General features: G+C 35.9%; 2 protein-coding genes and 1 long non-coding RNA gene across 18 annotated transcripts in view; 1 reads left to right on the top strand and 2 right to left on the bottom strand.

The window, feature by feature from the left end:
- Nucleotides 1–12869, bottom strand: part of ttyh1 (tweety family member 1) — a 34198-nt gene extending 21329 nt beyond the window's left edge. The window contains exons 1-2 of one of the 3 annotated variants that reach the window (XM_073871994.1): nt 12346–12868; nt 12135–12270 (exon numbers count right to left, since the gene is read on the bottom strand). The gene's annotated coding sequence lies outside the window, so the exon portion shown is untranslated. Of the gene's footprint in view, nt 1–12134 lie in introns of all 3 variants that reach the window. The other 2 variants (XM_073871995.1, XM_073871996.1) reach the window with 2 other exon arrangements.
- LOC129419427 (uncharacterized) lies at nt 4166–11676 on the top strand. Of its 13 annotated transcripts, none has more exons than XR_012371480.1 (10): nt 4166–4543; nt 4652–4748; nt 6841–7202; nt 9005–9064; nt 9161–9205; nt 9956–10033; nt 10141–10194; nt 10431–10599; nt 10710–10811; nt 11453–11676. It is a non-coding gene; the product is annotated as an uncharacterized lncRNA (long non-coding RNA). The 13 variants fall into 13 exon arrangements; XR_012371490.1 differs by having other exon boundaries at nt 4167–4543; nt 7037–7202; XR_012371485.1 differs by having other exon boundaries at nt 4167–4748; nt 6841–6934; nt 7037–7202.
- Nucleotides 12870–13924: 1055 nt separating the features above from the next.
- leng9 (leukocyte receptor cluster (LRC) member 9) lies at nt 13925–18809 on the bottom strand. Of its 2 annotated transcripts, none has more exons than XM_055209760.2 (7): nt 18679–18809; nt 18208–18292; nt 17134–17227; nt 16757–16884; nt 16483–16640; nt 16134–16299; nt 13925–16012 (listed from the first exon to the last, which is right to left on the bottom strand). In XM_055209760.2, exons 2-7 carry the CDS (start codon nt 18275–18277, stop codon nt 15060–15062), a joined length of 1569 nt encoding a protein of 522 aa, XP_055065735.2. In that variant the 5' UTR covers nt 18278–18292; nt 18679–18809; the 3' UTR covers nt 13925–15059. The 2 variants fall into 2 exon arrangements, with proteins under 2 accessions (XP_055065735.2, XP_055065736.2); XM_055209761.2 differs by lacking the exon at nt 18679–18809 and adding an exon at nt 18438–18589.
- Between the last annotated feature and the right edge of the window lie 91 nt (nt 18810–18900).

Raw genomic sequence — 18900 nt, 5'->3', positions numbered from 1 at the left:
CCCTTCAAAACGTAAAATAAAAACTAAACACATTTTAAATAATTCTTAAATCTGAATATACTATCTGATCACTCCTGTGTTGTAACAGTGAATATTTCACACACAAAATGTAGCCACTGTTATTAAAACGCCTACAGTAATGTCTTGTGTGCTTTTGTTCACAATAATCTGTGAGCTCTTCATTTACTATCAGAGCAGACTATAAGCCTGCATTTAGTAAAGACAATAAGATGATGGTAATGTCAAATTAATTTGAAACAGTGCAAGAACCGTGACTCACGACAGGAATACTACAGGACATCTGAACATAATGCACTCTGTCAGCTTGTTATAAGGATGGCTTACATTGCATAACGCAAAGAAATATGTCTGGAGATCAAGGAAAAAATACAGAATTGTAAAGATTTCTGTAGCCTCACTGTAATTGTTTATGACATCATAAATTCTACTTTTTTAAAACATTATTAATGATGTCATTCAACGGAATCTTCAAATAGTGATGTAATAATCCAACAAAAATGGTGTCAGGTTCTTGTAATATCTTTAGAATACCCCTGTGTAGTCTTGTTAACTCACTTTGTCTGATTTAATTAGGTACACACACAAAACACCCTACAATTGACCCTGCAGTTGTAATCTAAAACTGTGTTAAAACCAATAAAATAAACCAATTAATATGATATTGAAACAAAAAAATATAAAAAAAATTGAATGACTCAATCTCTGTCAAATCTCCAGAATCTCTGAGATATTGTTAATAGGTAATAAATCTGAAGTGCTCCAACAAAAGTAGTTAGTCATACAGCATGAATATTTAAAAGTGCTATTATAATACTCAATTTAACTAATGAGCTGCCTGCTCTCAAAGACTTAAAGACTTACGGTTGCCCTGTAACTATAAAGCACAGATGTGACAGGATTAGGTTTGCTATCAGCTATCCAAACCTCATCATCTGCACTGTTAAAAAAAATAGTGGCCTGTCTTTGTAATGGCATTTAAAACAGGATCAAGTATGTTGATATGTCTCAGAACAATTACATAAAGACCAGTTAGCATCATAATGGCTGACCCAACAAAAAGTGTGGTCAATAAGAGTTCAATACAGTTGACTGGGAGCCCCTTCCATTAGTTTTTCCTAAAGGAGCTCACACACAGTATTAAGGTATTTATAAAAAGACAACTGATCCTGATCCAATATATTGAACTGATCCTGATTCATTATATAGGCTATACCACTGGTAACCCTTCAAAAATGGTCAGCCACAGTGATGTGCACTTGAGTTTAGGGACCAATCGATATCTCTGAGTTATAATGGTTATGTCAGTCATGTCTAACAACATTCACAGCGTATTGTCTTGGACAATATAAACCTTGTCTCCATTATTCTCGTTAATTTTCACACATTTGGCAGACCACTGACACGGCAAATGAACCGTACCCCAGATAGCACACGTACGTCTCAGATACGTCTTGTAAAGATCTTTACATCTGCTGACGATCGTCTTTAAATAATACGTCTTCCATATCTCTACAAGACGTATTTAAGATCTTAAAAAAATTCTAAATCCTACCTGCCTGCAGTGCATCTCCGTGTGGTCTTGAATCCGATCAAACGCAGACGAATCAGCAAAGACCTCCAACTCATTTCATTTTTTAAATAAATGTCTTGTTTAATTGTTTTAAAAATATAGTTAACGGGTTTTTAAGGGTTGGCATTAATTTTGAAGCAAAAATATAATTAAATATAAAAGCCCATATCACGTATAACAAAAAAGCCATAGACATTTTGCGTTTAGTCCAAAACGTTAAAAAGGCACTTAGATAAAGCACCATGCACAAGAAAAGGTGATCTCATACTCTTTCTGACTACAAAATATTAACAAATACAAAACACACAGGAACATCATTGCCAACAGCCACTGCCCCTCTGACTGTTGTATCAGTCTGAAATGAAAAAAGTTATACATTTAATTAAATAAAACAATTGCCAACAAGCTGATTATCTTAAGGCGACCCTGCTTTAATGCTTACTGCAATTCCTGCTTAGTATAATTACTGGGTGTGACTCACATTAAGTGTGTTTGTCAACAGTTATATATCTAAGGTTGAAACTTTTAACTTTAATTTTTATATATAGATGAAGAAACCTCATAAAAAATTGAAAACACAATACACAATCATTTGACCAGGTTTAATCCAGCATCACAGCATGAATTATATTGACTAGATTGTTTACCAAATTTGAATAAAATGTTTAACCAAAAATACTGCAAAGCTATTGATCACATTCTCATTACATTACTTCACAAGACCCAAAGCTGATCAGGACACTTTAAGAGCATTGTAACGTAGAAACTGCTGAAAGAACCATGTAATACTGTGAATATAATGACAAACTGCTCCATAACACTAAGATGTGACTTTAATTACAATACAACATACTCATACTCGGGGTTTTTAAGCTGTGGGTGAAGACCCACTTGTGGGTCGCACCGTAAGATAGCGAGTGTTGCATTGTAGTGATGGTTTGTCCAATTAATTATTAGCAATGGTTTTGATATACTATAAGATTACACATGTCTAAAGCCCATAATACACGGCACGATTTTTGGCTGTCCCAGATGAAAGATTACCAATCGTGAAACAATCGTGGAGATTTCTGTGATCGTGGCTCTTAATTGGTGGTCCTATCTCATACAGTGTGAGAGGTTTAAAGACCTCTTTTCCCAGTCCTGGGACCAAAGACACCTACGATAGTTTTATGACAGTGTAAGAAGTTCAGCATGATCAACGCACATCAACAACGTGTTTGCTTCTACGACCTGCATACCTGTATTTGTTTACCACTAGCGCATGCTGATGACGGATGTCGCAGCCTCAGATGCAATAGGTGTCTTCATCGACAGTCTACTGCTAAAGTTTAAACAATTCTTGTCACACAGTGTGATAAGGTCTATTGGATTGCAAAAATCCTGCTGTGTATCCTGGGCTTAATATGTTGTGAAATTAAAAGTTTGGAAACCCCTGCTTAACACAAAGTCTCATTTAAAGTTTATAAGAACTTTTGCAATAGATCGACACTAAACGAAACTGATGGCAGATAAGGTGTTGGGATGACAATGGGCCAGAGTTGAATCTGTGCATCTTAGCAGATCACAGGCAGGTTTCTCCTGAAGTGCTGCATTAAGAAAAGAAAGGAAAAAGATGTTAGAACATTTTTAAGGAAATTGAAATAATTCTCACAATCAATATTGGACTATAAACAATAAATTATTACCAATACAATAACATGCAAACAGACCTGTCAACCACCTAAATAATAGATACTGCAGTGTTTCCCACAGGATTTTGAGAGACTGTGGTGGTGATGACGTCACCTGCTAATTAGCATATATGTGACACCATCATGTCGTGTTTGCGTTTGATCTAGTGTTGGCACCTGAAATATGTTTCACTTCTACTCTTTGATCTGTATTTGTATTTGATCTGTATTATATATCAAATTATATTTTAAGCGGAATTAAGCTGTTTTAAATAGTGAAATAAAAATGTAAATGGGAATCATGAAAATTCTATTTGTGGGGGCCAGTGTTGATTCTGTGGTGGGCCACCACAAATAAATAAATGTATGGGAAACACTGTACTATGCGGTAGGTTACCGGTTTTAAGGTATACCGAGGTTTTAAACAGTCAAGGTTACAAAACCACTAAAATGGTCTGTGATACCGTCTCCAAGGTATGAACTGTATTTATACAAAATTCATTAAATCATTAAGTCATGTGATTGATTTGATGTTTACATGTTATATACATTTTGAAAATATTATATATAATATAATTTAAAGGCTTTATTTTTACCTGGCATTTAAAAATAACAAATTTTAGTGTAGCAATGGCAATACAGCAAAACTGTAAAACCGTGGTATTTTTGCTAAAGGTAATCATACCGCCAGAATCTTATACCGGCCCATGCCTACTAAGCGGTTGTACCAAGTGTTAGAAACATCAAGATTCTCAAATTTTTAGGGCTAGCGCAATACCACAGTTTTGGCTATTCTTCATGTTCTTTAGGGCAGTTATTTTGCACCAGTGACAGAAACAGTGACCAAATAATTCATTACCTTATCTACATGTGAAGGAAGATTTTTGCCTGCACTTTCACAGCTGATATTATAAAAATCAGCTTATGACATTAACATGTTTCAAGCGTTTTAATTTACTTTTATTTGTGAAGTTTATCTATCACATGTGGAGACATACGCACATACGAAACGGCAAAAAGACGCTAAAATCTGGGTTAAGAGCAAAAAACTACCTGCGCCAATCAGTTTTTGCCATTTATGGGCTTTACCCTATAAAAGAAAACCGTTTTATGCATTTAAATGACCTTACACGTTATCAGTTTATTAAGCGTTTAGACTATGTAGACACAATGTGCACTAAGATAAAAAAATTGGTTAACACGACCACTCGTGGTGGCTTTACTCAGAGGTTGGAGAAGACAACCGGTGGACTAAACATCAAGCCTCTGCACGATTCAGGTAAGTGGAATAAAATACATTGTAAATAAACATTATTAAAACAGATTGTAAAGTCATTCATTCAAAACTTGCTATGACCTAAGCCTAAATGACTTAATTTCTTTTTAGAATTAAGACAACCTTAGCAGGAGAGCCCCAGCAGTAACTTTCTCTCAAGCAGATGAACAATAAGTTGCTTTGTATGAACACCACCCTAACAATCAAGGTAAAAGAGCATTAAACATTAAAGGTATTGCAGAGAATTTAGGTTTTCCGGGTGGATCATCAAGACTATTGGTCCTCCTTGTTGTCAATCTGGAGTGTTGCGCAAAAAAAAGCGGAGACGGCGTTTCTTTTCTAAAATTCGAGAAAATCCTCCGCTAAACCTTTAAGTGGAACATTTATATAGCATGCTGCTTATAGCTAGTGAGAAAGATAATCTAATTGATCTACCATGCATATCCTTCAAATAACTTAACATAACAACTGAACATGTCATTTAATATGTACATCATTAATAATAATTGTAAATAATATTTAATATTTGTGAAGTTATATAATTGTGAATTCATATTTGCAATGTTTATACATTACCTGTTTTTAGGTAAACAGATTATCCATCAGTGGATGTCATGCAAAAAAAATAGCCTCAAGGTCGGCTCTGTAAATACTGTAATCTGCATGTTTCCAAGCACACGTTTACCAGGACACACTAATATTAAACAGAAAAAAACATAAATCAGTGTTAAACACAAACAAATTTTAGGTAAATTAAATAAGGTTTTAATTTTCAATCAATATAAAAGAAATAAACGCAATAAAAAACAATGTCAGTGACGTAATAAATGTGTGTAAATTTACACGTATCATTTATTAAGCATTATAAAAAACCCAGCAATATTATTAAACTTTGGTTATTTGTTATTGTCCCTGCGTTCGGGTTGCGGGTTGGAGCGGGAAGTTGACCCTTCTGTCGCGCAAGCGCGAGCTGGTCGCGAGCATAGACGGTGGTCGCGGGGCCGTTCCTGCGTCATGTGAGCGCCATTTTCATCATTTTACCGTTATTTCCTCAGGCACACTTCAACATTTTCTTCGCATTTAACATCATTATTAGCATGTAAATAATATAATTCGTAAACATAACGTTTATTTTCATTTATAATATGTTTTTTTTTTGTAATTGTTGGCTTTAAGTTAATTTGTCTGTCAGTTTGTTCGTGTTGGTAAGTAACTTAACGTTATTAACGTTACGTCAGCCTTTTGTCATGTATGTGTTGTTAGAAACTGATAAAAATACGAATTAATTCACAGATATAAATAACTTTATAGCTAATACAACTGATAAAATATTAACTCAATTATCAAACCACTTCGCTATAAAACTTTAAGGCTTCTTGTGATTACAGGTCGTTTACATAACGTTAACTTACTCCAAGCAAGTCGGGCGGAAAGATTGATACATTTTATAACTCAAGTAACTTTAAGTTAAACAGGGGCTGGTCTAGGCTAACTTAGCTAATGTTTACCCCACAACCGCTGAGAAAAGCGGTTAACGTTACATGTTCAACGTGCCTTGCCTTTAGGATTTGCAGCTCGATTTTGGCTTGCATTGATAAACGTTACAAACAAACAAACAAACCAAAAAAATAATGATCATATACGACAATCAATCTGTAGATCCACTAACGTTACATGCATAACATAAAGTTGGTTACTTACCTCTAACGTTACTGATTAAACTCCTTCGTCAGCGTTGTAACTTCACATGTTGGTTTTGTTAAATCACAAGAGGCCAAAGATCGAGGTGAAAAAGAGAAATAAATCGTTCTGCGACGAGACACGTAAGCCACAGGCTACTCCAGCCCAAAGATTAGTGCAGCCCTTGTGTCCGGGCGCTTCACGTGGCTTTGCGTTAACCAGTATGACGTCACAGTACCGCGTGATTACACTGTTTCGTGGGCTTTTGAATCACTCTCGCGGTACTTCGATGTCTGCGCATGTCTGCATGAAGTCAACCATCCATGCTTGTAACTGGGGTAGCGTTTGTGCGCTCAGTGATTTAGGGTGTAACAAAACAAGATTATTACATTAATTTAATATTATCAATTAGTATTGTAATAAACCTTTTTAAATGTTTGTTAATGATTAAGTGTCATTAACAAACTCTGAATTAAAACATCAATATATATGCTACGTAAATTTTCCTTAAATCATCAAAACATCCAAATTCAATGAAAAAAACAACAACAATGTATTTAAGATGAGACACATTCAGCATTTATAATTTTTTCTCTTTTTTTTTTTTACTTTATTCAAAGTTTTCTACAGTAGTCTGTTAACAGTAGACCAAAGGTATGATGATCAATTTTAAATGCAATATGGTTGAAAGGTCAGTAAACAAACAACAAAAAGGTAATTTCTTAATAGAATGTCTGTACATTTTTTGCTTTTGTTACATATTTCATACATCAAAATCCTTAAACGTTAATAATTATGTATTCCAACTTGTTGCAGCTTGACAAAAATGTAGCTTGAAGGAGAAGGGACAGCTGAGAAACAAAGTCCTGGTACGCAGACGACAATACTATAACACTGACAAGAGTATAATGATGATGGAGACGGAGACACAAGCCAGAGAAAGGGTGGACCAAACACCAGGCCAGAATTCTGCATGAGTCAGGTAAGCATAATGAGTTACACCAGTGGTTCTCAACTCTGTTCATGGAGTCCCACTGCTCTATGAATTCTGTATGTCTCTTTGATCTGACAGACTGAGGCTGCGTCCAAATATCACTTTGTGCATCCCATCGTGCATCATGTTCTGGATGTAAAGCATGAGACTTTTAATTGTATGTTAACATTTCTACATTTCTGCATTATTGTTATGTATTTTGTGAAACATCTGCAACTGCAACATTGTGTCGTTTATTTAGGGACTACTGAATAAATAATACACTTTAATAAAGCTACATACTCAAAACCAAGAGCTTTTTTACAGGAGCAAAGAATTCTGCATCTAAAAGTTTGATATAAGCAAATGTTCATTTCAGAGTGTTCATTTTATTTACAGAAAAACTTAAAAATGGTAAATATAAATTTAAAGTAGTTAATAAAACACAAATACGTTTTGGTGCAAATTGCTGGCACTATCTGGATTTAAATTTTTACGCATGCTAAGTGTGTCCCATCGAATGTTAATTCTACATGCACGCTTGGGATCTTCACGCCCACTAAAATACTTAGGCCAAATACAAAAAAACGTCATAGTAGTCTAGTGCAAAGACAACAAGTGTGAACATTTGGACACAGCCTCAGTTCAGTTCATGAAGATCTCTACTAATGAGCTGATGATTTGAATAATGTGTGTTAAATAAGGAAGACATACAAAATGTGAATAGCAGAGGACCTCGAGGAACAATGTTTAGGAACAGTTACATTGTATAAAACATTAACTAAACAGACAAATTATTTGTCATAGCTTCAATAAACAAAAGAATGTCACCTGCATTTTAGTTTCCAGCATTTTTCCACAATGAAGCCAAACTGGAAGAAAATAAACTTCTGCTTTGCATCTGACATCAATTCAGAAACCTGCAAAAATAATCACAAGAGAATGAAGAATGTTTTAAATATACATAGAAGTAAGCTCTAAAGAGCGGCATGGTTTACAGTAAAATTATGGGGTACTCACACTATGCATACTGTATCATACCAAAGTATGTTTTACCTCCAAAGTTTGGTGTGACTAGTGTGAGCGCTCCGTACCTTACTACACTTGGTCTCTGCGACAGTCCAGTTTAGTTCATGGTAGGGGGGCAATATTTTGAAACATAAATATTTTCAAATTATTTGCGACCCTCACAAAGACACTAATTTCCCACAGCCAGCAACAGCACAATGTTTGTCTGACATCACAATCTTACTGTTTTTACAACTTTATGATTGTCAACAACTACTACTTTAGACTGAACACCAGTGGGCGGAGCCAACGATATAATGATGTGCTGTGTCTTTCTGTGGGGGAGGTCAAATGAAAATTAATCTAGCTAGTGACATCACTACTCCAGCCATTTTACATTCGTAAAACAAGAATGCTGTCTGCAATTCACTTATGTTTCCATGATTGCAAAAACTTTTATCGATGTACATATACAATTGTTTAAGTGTCATAATTAAAACATGCCTAAATTGGCAGTGGCCCTGTCGATACAAAACTCAAGTGCAAATCATGACACTAATATAAACTGTAGTTTTGGCAATTATTGTAACAGTTATCAGATATGAATCGTGTCTTATGTAAATATAAAAAGAGCAGGAAAAAAAATGAATATAGTAAAAAAAATCTGATCTGTGCATTAAGATTTGCAATGTAAATGCAGTCTTATTGTGAGAAGAAAACTTGGTTATTGCTGGAATCATGAATGGTCTGAATAGGATTTGAGTTTGTTTACTTGTGAAACTTACCTGCTCCACCATTTACAGATCCAGTGGGTGCAGATCATCATACAGATGGTTCAAGTGTGGATCCACCTAATATTCAAGGTAAAAGAGCATTTGTTCACAGCATTATCTAAGAAAACATATCACTAGATATTACATATTAGATGTTAATGTCTGACTCTGATCCATACGAAACAGGTTTTCTGTCCTGGGACACTCGGCTAACCATCAAGAAAGAACACAGTAGGTTAACAAGAATCTGACCTCACGTTTTGATCAAAATTATGGCAGTACATTACACATTTAAGGACTGTTATTCCTCTGTCTGATTTAAAAATACCCAAAAGTTCTTAAAAAGAAGCAGCCCTGGTTATTTTGGCTTGTTAAACATAAACTATATAGACATAACTATTGCGACGCCTCCTTCTAATGAACAGGTTTAAATACTTTACTTATTTCCATGAGCACAAATCTTAATGCTACAGCATATGATATTCTAGAAAAACCGTTTGATGCTAAATTTATAGCAAAGGGTTTTGGCAGGGCCCTTTTCAATACCAACTTAAGAATGACCCTACAAACAAAGTAAGGTTCAAACAGAAAATGAGTGATTCAGTCTGGTGTGGAAGAACTTTGACTGGTCTGAATAAAGCCCAGACCTTAACTTAACTTTAAGGTTTTTAGCCCAAAACTCATCACCTAAACCTATCAATGACTTGTACAAGAAGCTGTAGTCATTTCGGAACAGAAAAAGGCACTTACAAAACTGTTGCAACAAAAATGAAAAAACAAAACTCTTTGTAGTGGTATTATATGGTATAGCATTTATATTTGTTTTGATTGGAAACACTGGAATAAATAAACATGTTTATTAGAATGAGGCCTCCCAATACTTCTGTCTAGTGTATTTGCCACAGACAGGGTAACGCAATCCTTAGAGTGTGCTTCTTTGTAAATGTGACAAATGAAAATGACCTGATCCATCATTTCCAGCTCCAGTGGGCATCCTTTATCCATCCAGACCCTCATACAGATGGTTGGAGTTTTGATTCTCCTAAAGTACCATGCAAGGTAAAAGAGCATTTGTTGACATAATTAGGAAGAAAACATAAACGCATTGTTCATGGCATTTAAATATATAACACTGTTTAATACTACCTTTTCTGTTCAATCCATAGAGCACTCATTTTCCCTCTTGAGACCATGGTGTGACCTGCAAGGTCGAATGGAGAGTAAGTTGCCTAAAAAAAATAAAAATAAATGTATTTAAAATCGTCATTAGCTAAACATCAACATGTCTGAGGCAGATGCAGGTCTGATAATCTGTCCAACATTCAAAACCTCACAGTAAATCTACAGTCTTGAGTACTGTTTTAAATCAATGTATACATATGCTCATTATGAATTTTAATAAAAAATACTAAATGTATATAAAAAGCCTCAATTCAATTATTTTTTGATATTGCAGCTGTAAACGAGACAATCTTGGAGTCACCTGCATTCACTGGTCCAGTTAGTCCAATTACAGATGGAGATTATAGAAGAGGATGATGTCTTTTCTCCAACATCTTTCTAGACTGATAAAAGATCTAGACAGGCTTGAACAAAAGTTAACAGAGGGGCTTATATAGAGAATGGTAAGAACCATTTTATCCATCAAACTTTTTACCAATTATTGTAAACATAAACAATATTATAGGGCTTAATTTGTTTTAAACATTACTTTAATGTACTGTATCTGTTTAAGGTGAGCAGCTACACATAAAAGAAGAACATGGAGAATCTGCCCAGAGGTGTTAACCAGCAATGCAGCTATACAACTAAATTGATGCAGGCGGAAACAATGTGTGTATGTTATGTCCAAATGTTTCACAATTTACTTAAACAGGTGGACCTTTCATTATTGCATTAGTCAAGTACAACTGAGTAGGTTAAGTTTACATATCAACGTCAATAAATATATATAAATAAATATCAGTCTTGACAGCAAACATAATAATGTTAAATAAAATAATAATTACAGCTTTTTAAGAAATTTACACGGGCTCAAACTATCAGTGAAATTAACTATCAACAACCTAAAATAACCACAGACACGTGCATAAAATATCTAACGTGAACTAGTTAGTTACTGTACATACATTGCTTATTATCAACGAAATTTCTAGTTAACTGATCCCACACTCAGCATTATTAAAATGTATTATTACTACATACCTTAAACAGATGTTCCCTTAAATCGCCAGACCAGGACAGGTTTCTTTCTTGCCCTTCTTCTTTTGCATTGCGACGTCGATATAAGTGCATGGTGAAGCACGAATGTAACGCAAAGACGTTCATATTAATAATATACACGATACTGACGATTAATACGGATGATTTTATCTTTGTTTGACATTCTAATCAGAGTTATATTGAGGAAACAAAGAAAACATATGACATAGTTTGTAAAATTAATTTTTCCTTATTTTTTGTAATGGTTTCTTTTAGAATGCAGCTGCTGCAGAAGAAGAATCCGTCCGTCTACCACTGAAGGAGACGCGGAAATTCCTTCCAAGATGTTCTTTGCCCGAGGAAGCATTTGATTAATTTAAAGATATTGTGTTTCTTTGTATGTTATAGAAAAACGTTGCTTTTTTTGCATACACTCGTGTAAATATGCATGTTATGAATGTTTTTCTTTTGTCTAATTTAAATAAATTTTACGCAATCAACTGCCTGTTTTATTGAAAATACTGTTTTAATTGTTGTTAATGATATATTGTAATAATATGTGTGTATAACTGTGTAGAAGATGTAGTTTAGAGCAATTTATTTTTAATGATCTTTAATCGTCTTTTAAAGCTCTCAGAAACATCTTAGAAAGAGCTCGATTAAAGCTCTTATAAAGATCTTTTAAAGATCTAAGAAACATCTTGGAAATATCTTAGAAACATCTGCTAACATCATTCTAAATATCAAGCGTCTTGAAAAGATCTTAAAAGCGTCTTCAAAACGGCTGGGCTCGTACGTCTCAGATACGTAATTCATATGGGCAAACGACCTTTATAATACGTTTTCCAGACGGAATGGAAATCTGAGTGATTACCTCGCAGATACGTATCTGAGACGTACGTGTGCTATCTGGGACAGGAGGCTATAAACTGTACGTTAGATCATAAATTCAGCCCACCTTACTTTGCAGCTTTATGTGTGGTGCTTCCAGGTCTCTCACGCTCGCGTGTGCTTTTGTTTTCAATTACAGGCTTTTACTGTGTCCGTCGAGCCATAAAACGCGGTGCATCCTGAGGGATCACATTTGCTACGTGCTATACGAAAGGCAAAATTATTTTAAAAAGTTGAATGTCAAAGGCAAAGTAAAGTCTTGTGGGTGAAGTATGTACTTGTGGATGGATGAGAAACAGGTCTTCGGAGAGAGAAAGCGAGCGAGAGAGGAGAATCCTCGAGGGATGGTTCAGGTGATAGATGACTCTTTGTCCGTCAGTTTCTCTGTTTAAATCGCACCTAGTAGATGTGAAATCCGATGAGAACTTCATTCATCGTGACGGGTGTTTTGTATAGACTGAAAGATTCATTGAAACGACAAACTTCTTTCAAAATTCACATCAAGAAATCCACCGCTATGCTGTCGTCGGTGTCGCGTCCACGCGACATAAATGTTCAGTCGGCAGAAGTGGGGAATCCTTAACATCCAGAGCAAATAAAATCCAGTAAGCGCGGTATGTCCTTTAAAATGTTTAACTACGGTTAAGTATGCATTGTCTTTATTTTTCTGTTAAAATGTCGATTTATTTTTATTTATTTTATTTTAAACAGTCTAATAAAAGTGAATGGATGTCAAATTAAGATTGGTGTGGTCCTGAGGGTCCCGTTGATCAGGACTGAAGTTGGCTGTGGTTCACTGTCTCTCTCGCTCTCTCTTTCTTTCTTTCTCTCTCTCTCACTCACGCACACACACACGCTTTTTTTCTGTCTGTTTGTGAAAGCGATGGAAGGGATTTACACATGTACTGTATTCATACACAGCATAATATGCACTCGTTATGCTAAAGATTGAAATACATGATATATTTGACTGCGAGGAACACATATATTATAAAAAGAAGTCTTTTGTTAACAGAAGAGAGTAAAAATGCAAGGATTTGCACATATAATGTGTTCAGTTTAACATAAATCCTCAAGAAAATATTATGCTTATTTAGCTTATTTACCACATAAAGCAAATGCTAAGCAACAAAGAAATGCTTCCATAAAGGTTTGACCGAGTTAGAGGGATTTAAAATACAATGAAAACAACAGCACTAGCGAGGGATGGAGAGATGGGTATTTGTGTGTATGGGGAATATGGGTGGGTGGGGGGGGGGGTATGAATGCATGAGAGAGGGAGGGTAGTGTTGGTTTTTCTGTGTCACTGAAAGAAAAAGCGAGAGAGGATGGGGGAAGGGTGCTAGATAGAGAAGCACAGGAGGAGGGATGGAGAGAGCACACCACCACTCATACACTTGCAGAGTATGCATGCATCCAAGAGGAAAGAGAAAATTATATGACATATGCGAGACTTCCCCAGTGATATCACAAGGAGTGCTGCTGTACTGTATCGCGCAATAAAGCAAAGCACTCATAGAAAGCAAGTAAAATAATTCATAAAATGCTTCATTTAGTTTGACACACTCTTTGTTTTGAAATAATAGGTCTCGGGACATTCAAGGGACTAAATGTGTGGCTGTTAAGAGCTGTTGGATCATGAATAATTTAATCCTTGTGCTATAAAAACAGTTGAAATACATGCGGTTTTACTTATTTATATGCAGTCCACTTTCAACAAAAATTACACCATCACCCTCACATCCAATTCAATGTGTGATATAAAAATACATGCCTTGAAATTTAAGAACAGACTTAAAAAGTGGGTGCTGTATGTATTTATCTGAGCAATTAAAAAAGCAGATGCATTACACAAACCTCAAGGAAAAATATTTTTTTATTTGTATAGAGATGTAAATTGAATAAAATTGAAAGCGCACATTGTACTATAGTTCTAAAATTCATCTGAATTGTATTCAGGTGTGCAAGATGTCAAGTGATATTACCTGAGCATTCAATAAAGCACCTAAATGGCACTTTTATAAACCATTAACCATTTATTATTAAACCATATTTAGTAATAAATTATTAAATATAAGATTACAGTTAAAGCAAAACCATTTAAGTCCGTCTGACATGTTTTCTTGTAAATGAGCATTTTTTAATCAGGCCCTTGTGTTTATCAGGTTCAGTAATTTCACTTCAATAGCAATGAAAAAAATTATTAGGGAGTAATTAAATTACCTTAATTTTTACACATCTGACTTTAGTCATTTCATTGGTGTCTTTTGAGGCAAAACGCTCTAAGTACATCTCCACTTCACTATTCTTTTTATGAATACAGTTAAAAGGTTAAAAAAAATCAGTCATTATCCTAATATATTTGGTAAACCTCTTTTAACAGAGTAAAAACTCTTGCAACTTAACGTCCGCGCAACATCTTTCATCCTATGACACCTCTGAGCACTTTGCTGAAAAATCGCTGTGGCTTTAAACACAGATTATGCCAAAAAAATGGTATTTGAATGGCCTGAATTAAGCGTATTTGAAGTGAAAGTGTTTGATGAAGGTATAATAAGTGCCAAGAGCATTCAGTCAGTATCATTATCAAATTTTTGACAGAGGTCGTGTTCAGCGGCTTTTACATCTAAGTTGTTTAGTTACTACTAAATTACTAAATATAAAGATAGAGTCAAATGTTACTGAAGGACCAGTCCCTACTACTTCTTACTGAAATGGTTATAAACATCGGTTTTAAAAACTTAAAAAGCTAATATATTGACTTTGAAAATATGAATATATAAAAGGCTAAGCTTTGCCATGTTCACTACAACTCAGAATTTGGCATGAGCCCAGAGTACTCCCTCCTCCTTAACTGTGATAGGTACCAGCTGAGGTGATGAAGTGATACTACCGAGGACGGCTATAAATACGCATATTTATATTATAATGGTCCTTTAAAACTTTGTTAAATAAACTTCCCTGAGTTTTAATTATACAAAAACAAGAACGTTTACACATTTGGCAGCTGCACAACACATACAGCTTGGTAGAAACCGCTTTCAGTCTTAGGCTGACCGTTCACACAAAGATACAGTTTATTTACTTCAAGCTTGCCAAAGTTCACATCTTTGGCCAGTTTTACAGACCCTATTCCTTCAAACATCTTCTCTGTCATTTTCTCCTGTGGTTTGGCCAAGGTAAGATGGTACGAGGGGCTTCGTGAATGACGATGAAGCCAGCCCTTCTCCCTGAATACCTCCTGCAAAGGGGAATTCAGGCTCTGGATATCAGGGATGGGCTGAGGGGTTATGTGTAGAACAGTCCCATTAAAATGCTTAAGTTTTGGGGTAAAAGACACAGAAATAGGCGCTTTGTGAGAGTTTCTGACTGTGGTACGGAGGAGTTCAGAGGCAGCACTGACCTCCTCAGGGCTCTTGAGAACAAGCAAGGAAAGGGTAACGTGCAAGGTTGCAGGGTCGACCCATATCGGCAATGACTGGGGAACGTGAGAGAGAACTTTCCTCTGAACGCGATGGAAGGCCTGGAGAGCAGCGGGAGAGTCAACGCGAAAGCAGATAAAGTGGGTGGGTCTACGTGGTTGACGGGCTGATCTCGGCTCTTGTGGTATAGATGATACCGACTCTGCAACCATATCTCCCTCTCCATCCCAGCTGTCTTTCCATTCTTCCTCTATTTTAGGGTTTTCCTGCTGAGTGATGGATAGCTCCTCTGCCAGATGAGTCAAAGAATCTTCAGCAACTTCCATCTTTTTGTCTTCATTTTCCAAACGTGCACTGTCTCCACTGACTTCATCATCAGCATTTCCGTCATCACCCAGCTCTTGTTTGTTTGTTGCAGATGCATCATCCTGTTCTTTAGAAAAATCAGAAGTTGTTTCCTCTAGATCATTTGAAACATCTGCTGCGTTTGTAGTCTCTTCGTGTTGCCCAGGGTCAGCTGTTTCTAAAGATTGAACCATTCCAATAAATTTAACAAATTCATGCATGTACAATACCAGCTTTCTGACAAAGACTAGTAAACACGACATTGGCGGAAAAGACCCCAACCAATGTAAGACTCTTACCTTGTTGGTTTTCACTAGCAAAAGGAGGCACGATAGTTTGCCCTGTGGAGCCGAATACCCTGTCAGTACGACTATCTCTGTCCCACACACGCTGGCCTTTGTAGCTAAAATATTGGATTCTATGACGTGGGAGAGCCAGTTCCTCAGAGAAGTCACAGTCACATACCTTTCGAAAACAATTTAATGTCTTTAGTGCCCTGTAACTCAACTGGTAAAGAATGGCGCTAACAATACATTAAATTATAAAAGTTTAAACATGCTTATGGCTTTGATCATTTAGACTTTTGACAACTGGCCTTAATTGATGAACTTGATTTAGGATAATGTATTATATGAACGTGTAACACACCTGAGTATCCCATGAGAAGTCAGAGAATGGGCGTTCCAGCACCCCAAGAAAACGATCCAGATGACCAACCATAAAATCAGCTGGGTCAGCTGAGGGGTCCCATATAATTCTAGAGATGACATCATCTGCAGTACGCATGCGTGGCTTCTTCATTCGCTCTGAGGCATAAAGAGCAACCATTTGTAATTATAAGCTTCTGTACATTTTAAAGGTTAAAGTGTTTTCACTTTTTGTCTACTGAAATTTCATTATTAAATCACCTGTAGTAACACACCTTCTCTATCTCTACTCATATGGTGCTTTTCTTTCTTATCCGTATGAATCTTTGTCCTATTTTTCTGGCCGTTAACCTGCGTTTCTGTAACCATTTTGTCATCGTCCTCTGACTGTGTGGTTTGAGTACTGTAAAAAAAATGCAGCGTGAAGTTAAAACAACTAACTTGGGTATGGCAAGTCCATTCAACCTACTATTTTAAGCTTTGACTTGTTATAAATTGGCATAACATAAAAACAAGTTGAAGTTGTTTCACTTAAATTGTTAAGTTAAAGTAACATAAAAATATATGTTTATTTGACATCATTTTCTACAAAAAAGAGCCATGCATTATTTGCTTCAATGAATACACTGCTATCAAAAGAGAAATTAAAAACCTGTGAGACAGCCGACATCTGTCTCCAAAATGACATCTGCCCAAGAGGAAGTGCCGGCAAATAGTGTCTTTGCTTGTTTCTTGTTTTGTCTCATCTAAAGGCAAGGGAAACAAAAGTAAAGTCATAACGTAGGCCTGTCACAAAGCAACCAGAACATTCAGCAATATATTCATATACAGACTGCATACACAAGGTAGGATTAATCTATAATGATTTAAAAATGAAGTCCCTCGTAAAAAGGCAATAGGGGTTAAAAGAGAAGCATCTTTTGTTTCTTTTATTGATGGTATGTAAAGATGCAAGGAGTGAAAAGTAAACTTAACTTGTAGGGCATATATGGATTTAAATCCATGTCTTCAACCCCACCCACCACCTACGCTTTAACACTGGTTTGACGTAATAAACAAACATACCTTTAACCCTTACATCTACGTGAAAGAAAGGTATGCCTTACAACAATAAGGGGCCACAATAGAGCACAGCTGTCACTTTTGAATACTTTAGGATGAAGAGTTTTTAACTGAAAACAGTACAGTAACGGCTTTTTTCCCGTAAGTACTGGTAAGATTAGTGTTGCTGAGATGAAGATCTTTATTAAAGTAAGAGCCTGTACAGTGCTTCCTGCTCGTACAGTAAACCGGCTGATTAATATACGTGTGCATAATAAACTTACTGCATCGAAGTACCGCGAGAGCGACCCGAAATCTGTGCGTTCCAATCGCTCTCGCGGTACTTCGACGTCATAAGCCATACGGTCTGCGCTGCGTCACATGAAGTCAAACACACCTGCTTTTGAAAGGCTTTTCACTGCCCTCTTCAGGTCATTTGCATAGTGAACAAAAGAAATAAACTATAGCTTCTACATTTTACAAACGGGGCTTTAACACACAAGATTATGACCAAGTTAGACAAATGAGTGAGTTGTAATTCTTTCTATAGTAGTGTCAGGGGAAAATTTGTAGAGCAAACCTACAACTGGCAGTCGCTGTAAATGATTAAACATACCACACCCGATTTTATACGTCTATTTTTTAATAATCATTACTCCGACATTACTTTGAACAGTAGACTTACCGCTGTGTATTTGTCTATTAGAATCCTCTGTAATGTTTTGCTCTGTATTCTTCTCCTCATTGAACTCCATATTTGACAGCTTCACCTTAAGATTCATTAAAACAGACAAGTTCCAGTTACAGTCAATTATATTTTAAAGACACATATGTCAGGACGATACGGAGTAAAAAAGAGATTTCATACACCCAAATATCTAGTTATATAATATCAGAGATGATGAACTAGCCTACCTTCAGACACACAACAATGCAACTAACTTAGGTTAGAAGTTGAAATGAAATGCAACTACATGATGACATCACATTCTACAAATGACTCATATATTAATCATTCTCTGCTTGATTAGACACGCGTGACACAACGTATATCGCAACTTACTTAACTCTTATGTTTCTAAACATACTCTCTACATTTTAAATATTTAAAGTTAGCTGTATCATTTATAAAATCGTTATTTACAAGTGTACTTACTGAGCTGCTAGCAACCAGAGCCCTTACGTAATGGTCACAAACGTAACTTCCGGTTTCGCCGCGCGGTTGCTTATGGGAAATGTTGTTTTCGAGAGAGTCGCATTTAAAACACTGAGCGTGATCTGTCGCTCTTCAGATACCAAACATATACTTGGCGTTGACATATGACTACAACAATAAAAATGTATATAACATGGTTTTAACTGGAGTGTATAGATGTCG

Source organism: Misgurnus anguillicaudatus, chromosome 10 (assembly GCF_027580225.2).
Source record: "Misgurnus anguillicaudatus chromosome 10, ASM2758022v2, whole genome shotgun sequence".
Classification (NCBI taxonomy): Eukaryota; Metazoa; Chordata; class Actinopteri; order Cypriniformes; family Cobitidae; genus Misgurnus; species Misgurnus anguillicaudatus.
The sequence above is the reverse complement of the archived record's forward strand: the minus strand, read 5'-3'. Positions and strand labels throughout refer to the sequence as shown.

Excerpts from the sequence above, each read along its gene's own strand:
- leng9 (XM_055209760.2), bottom strand. The coding sequence starts at position 18,277 with ATGGAGTTCAATGAGGAGAAGAATACAGAGCAAAACATTACAGAGGAT. Across the intron at positions 16,885-17,133 it reads AGATGTCGGCTGTCTCACAG|TACTCAAACCACACAGTCAG; the intron begins GTTTTTAATTTC and ends TTTTTTTTACAG. Across the intron at positions 16,300-16,482 it reads ACTTCTCATGGGATACTCAG|GTATGTGACTGTGACTTCTC; the intron begins GTGTGTTACACG and ends TGTTTTCGAAAG.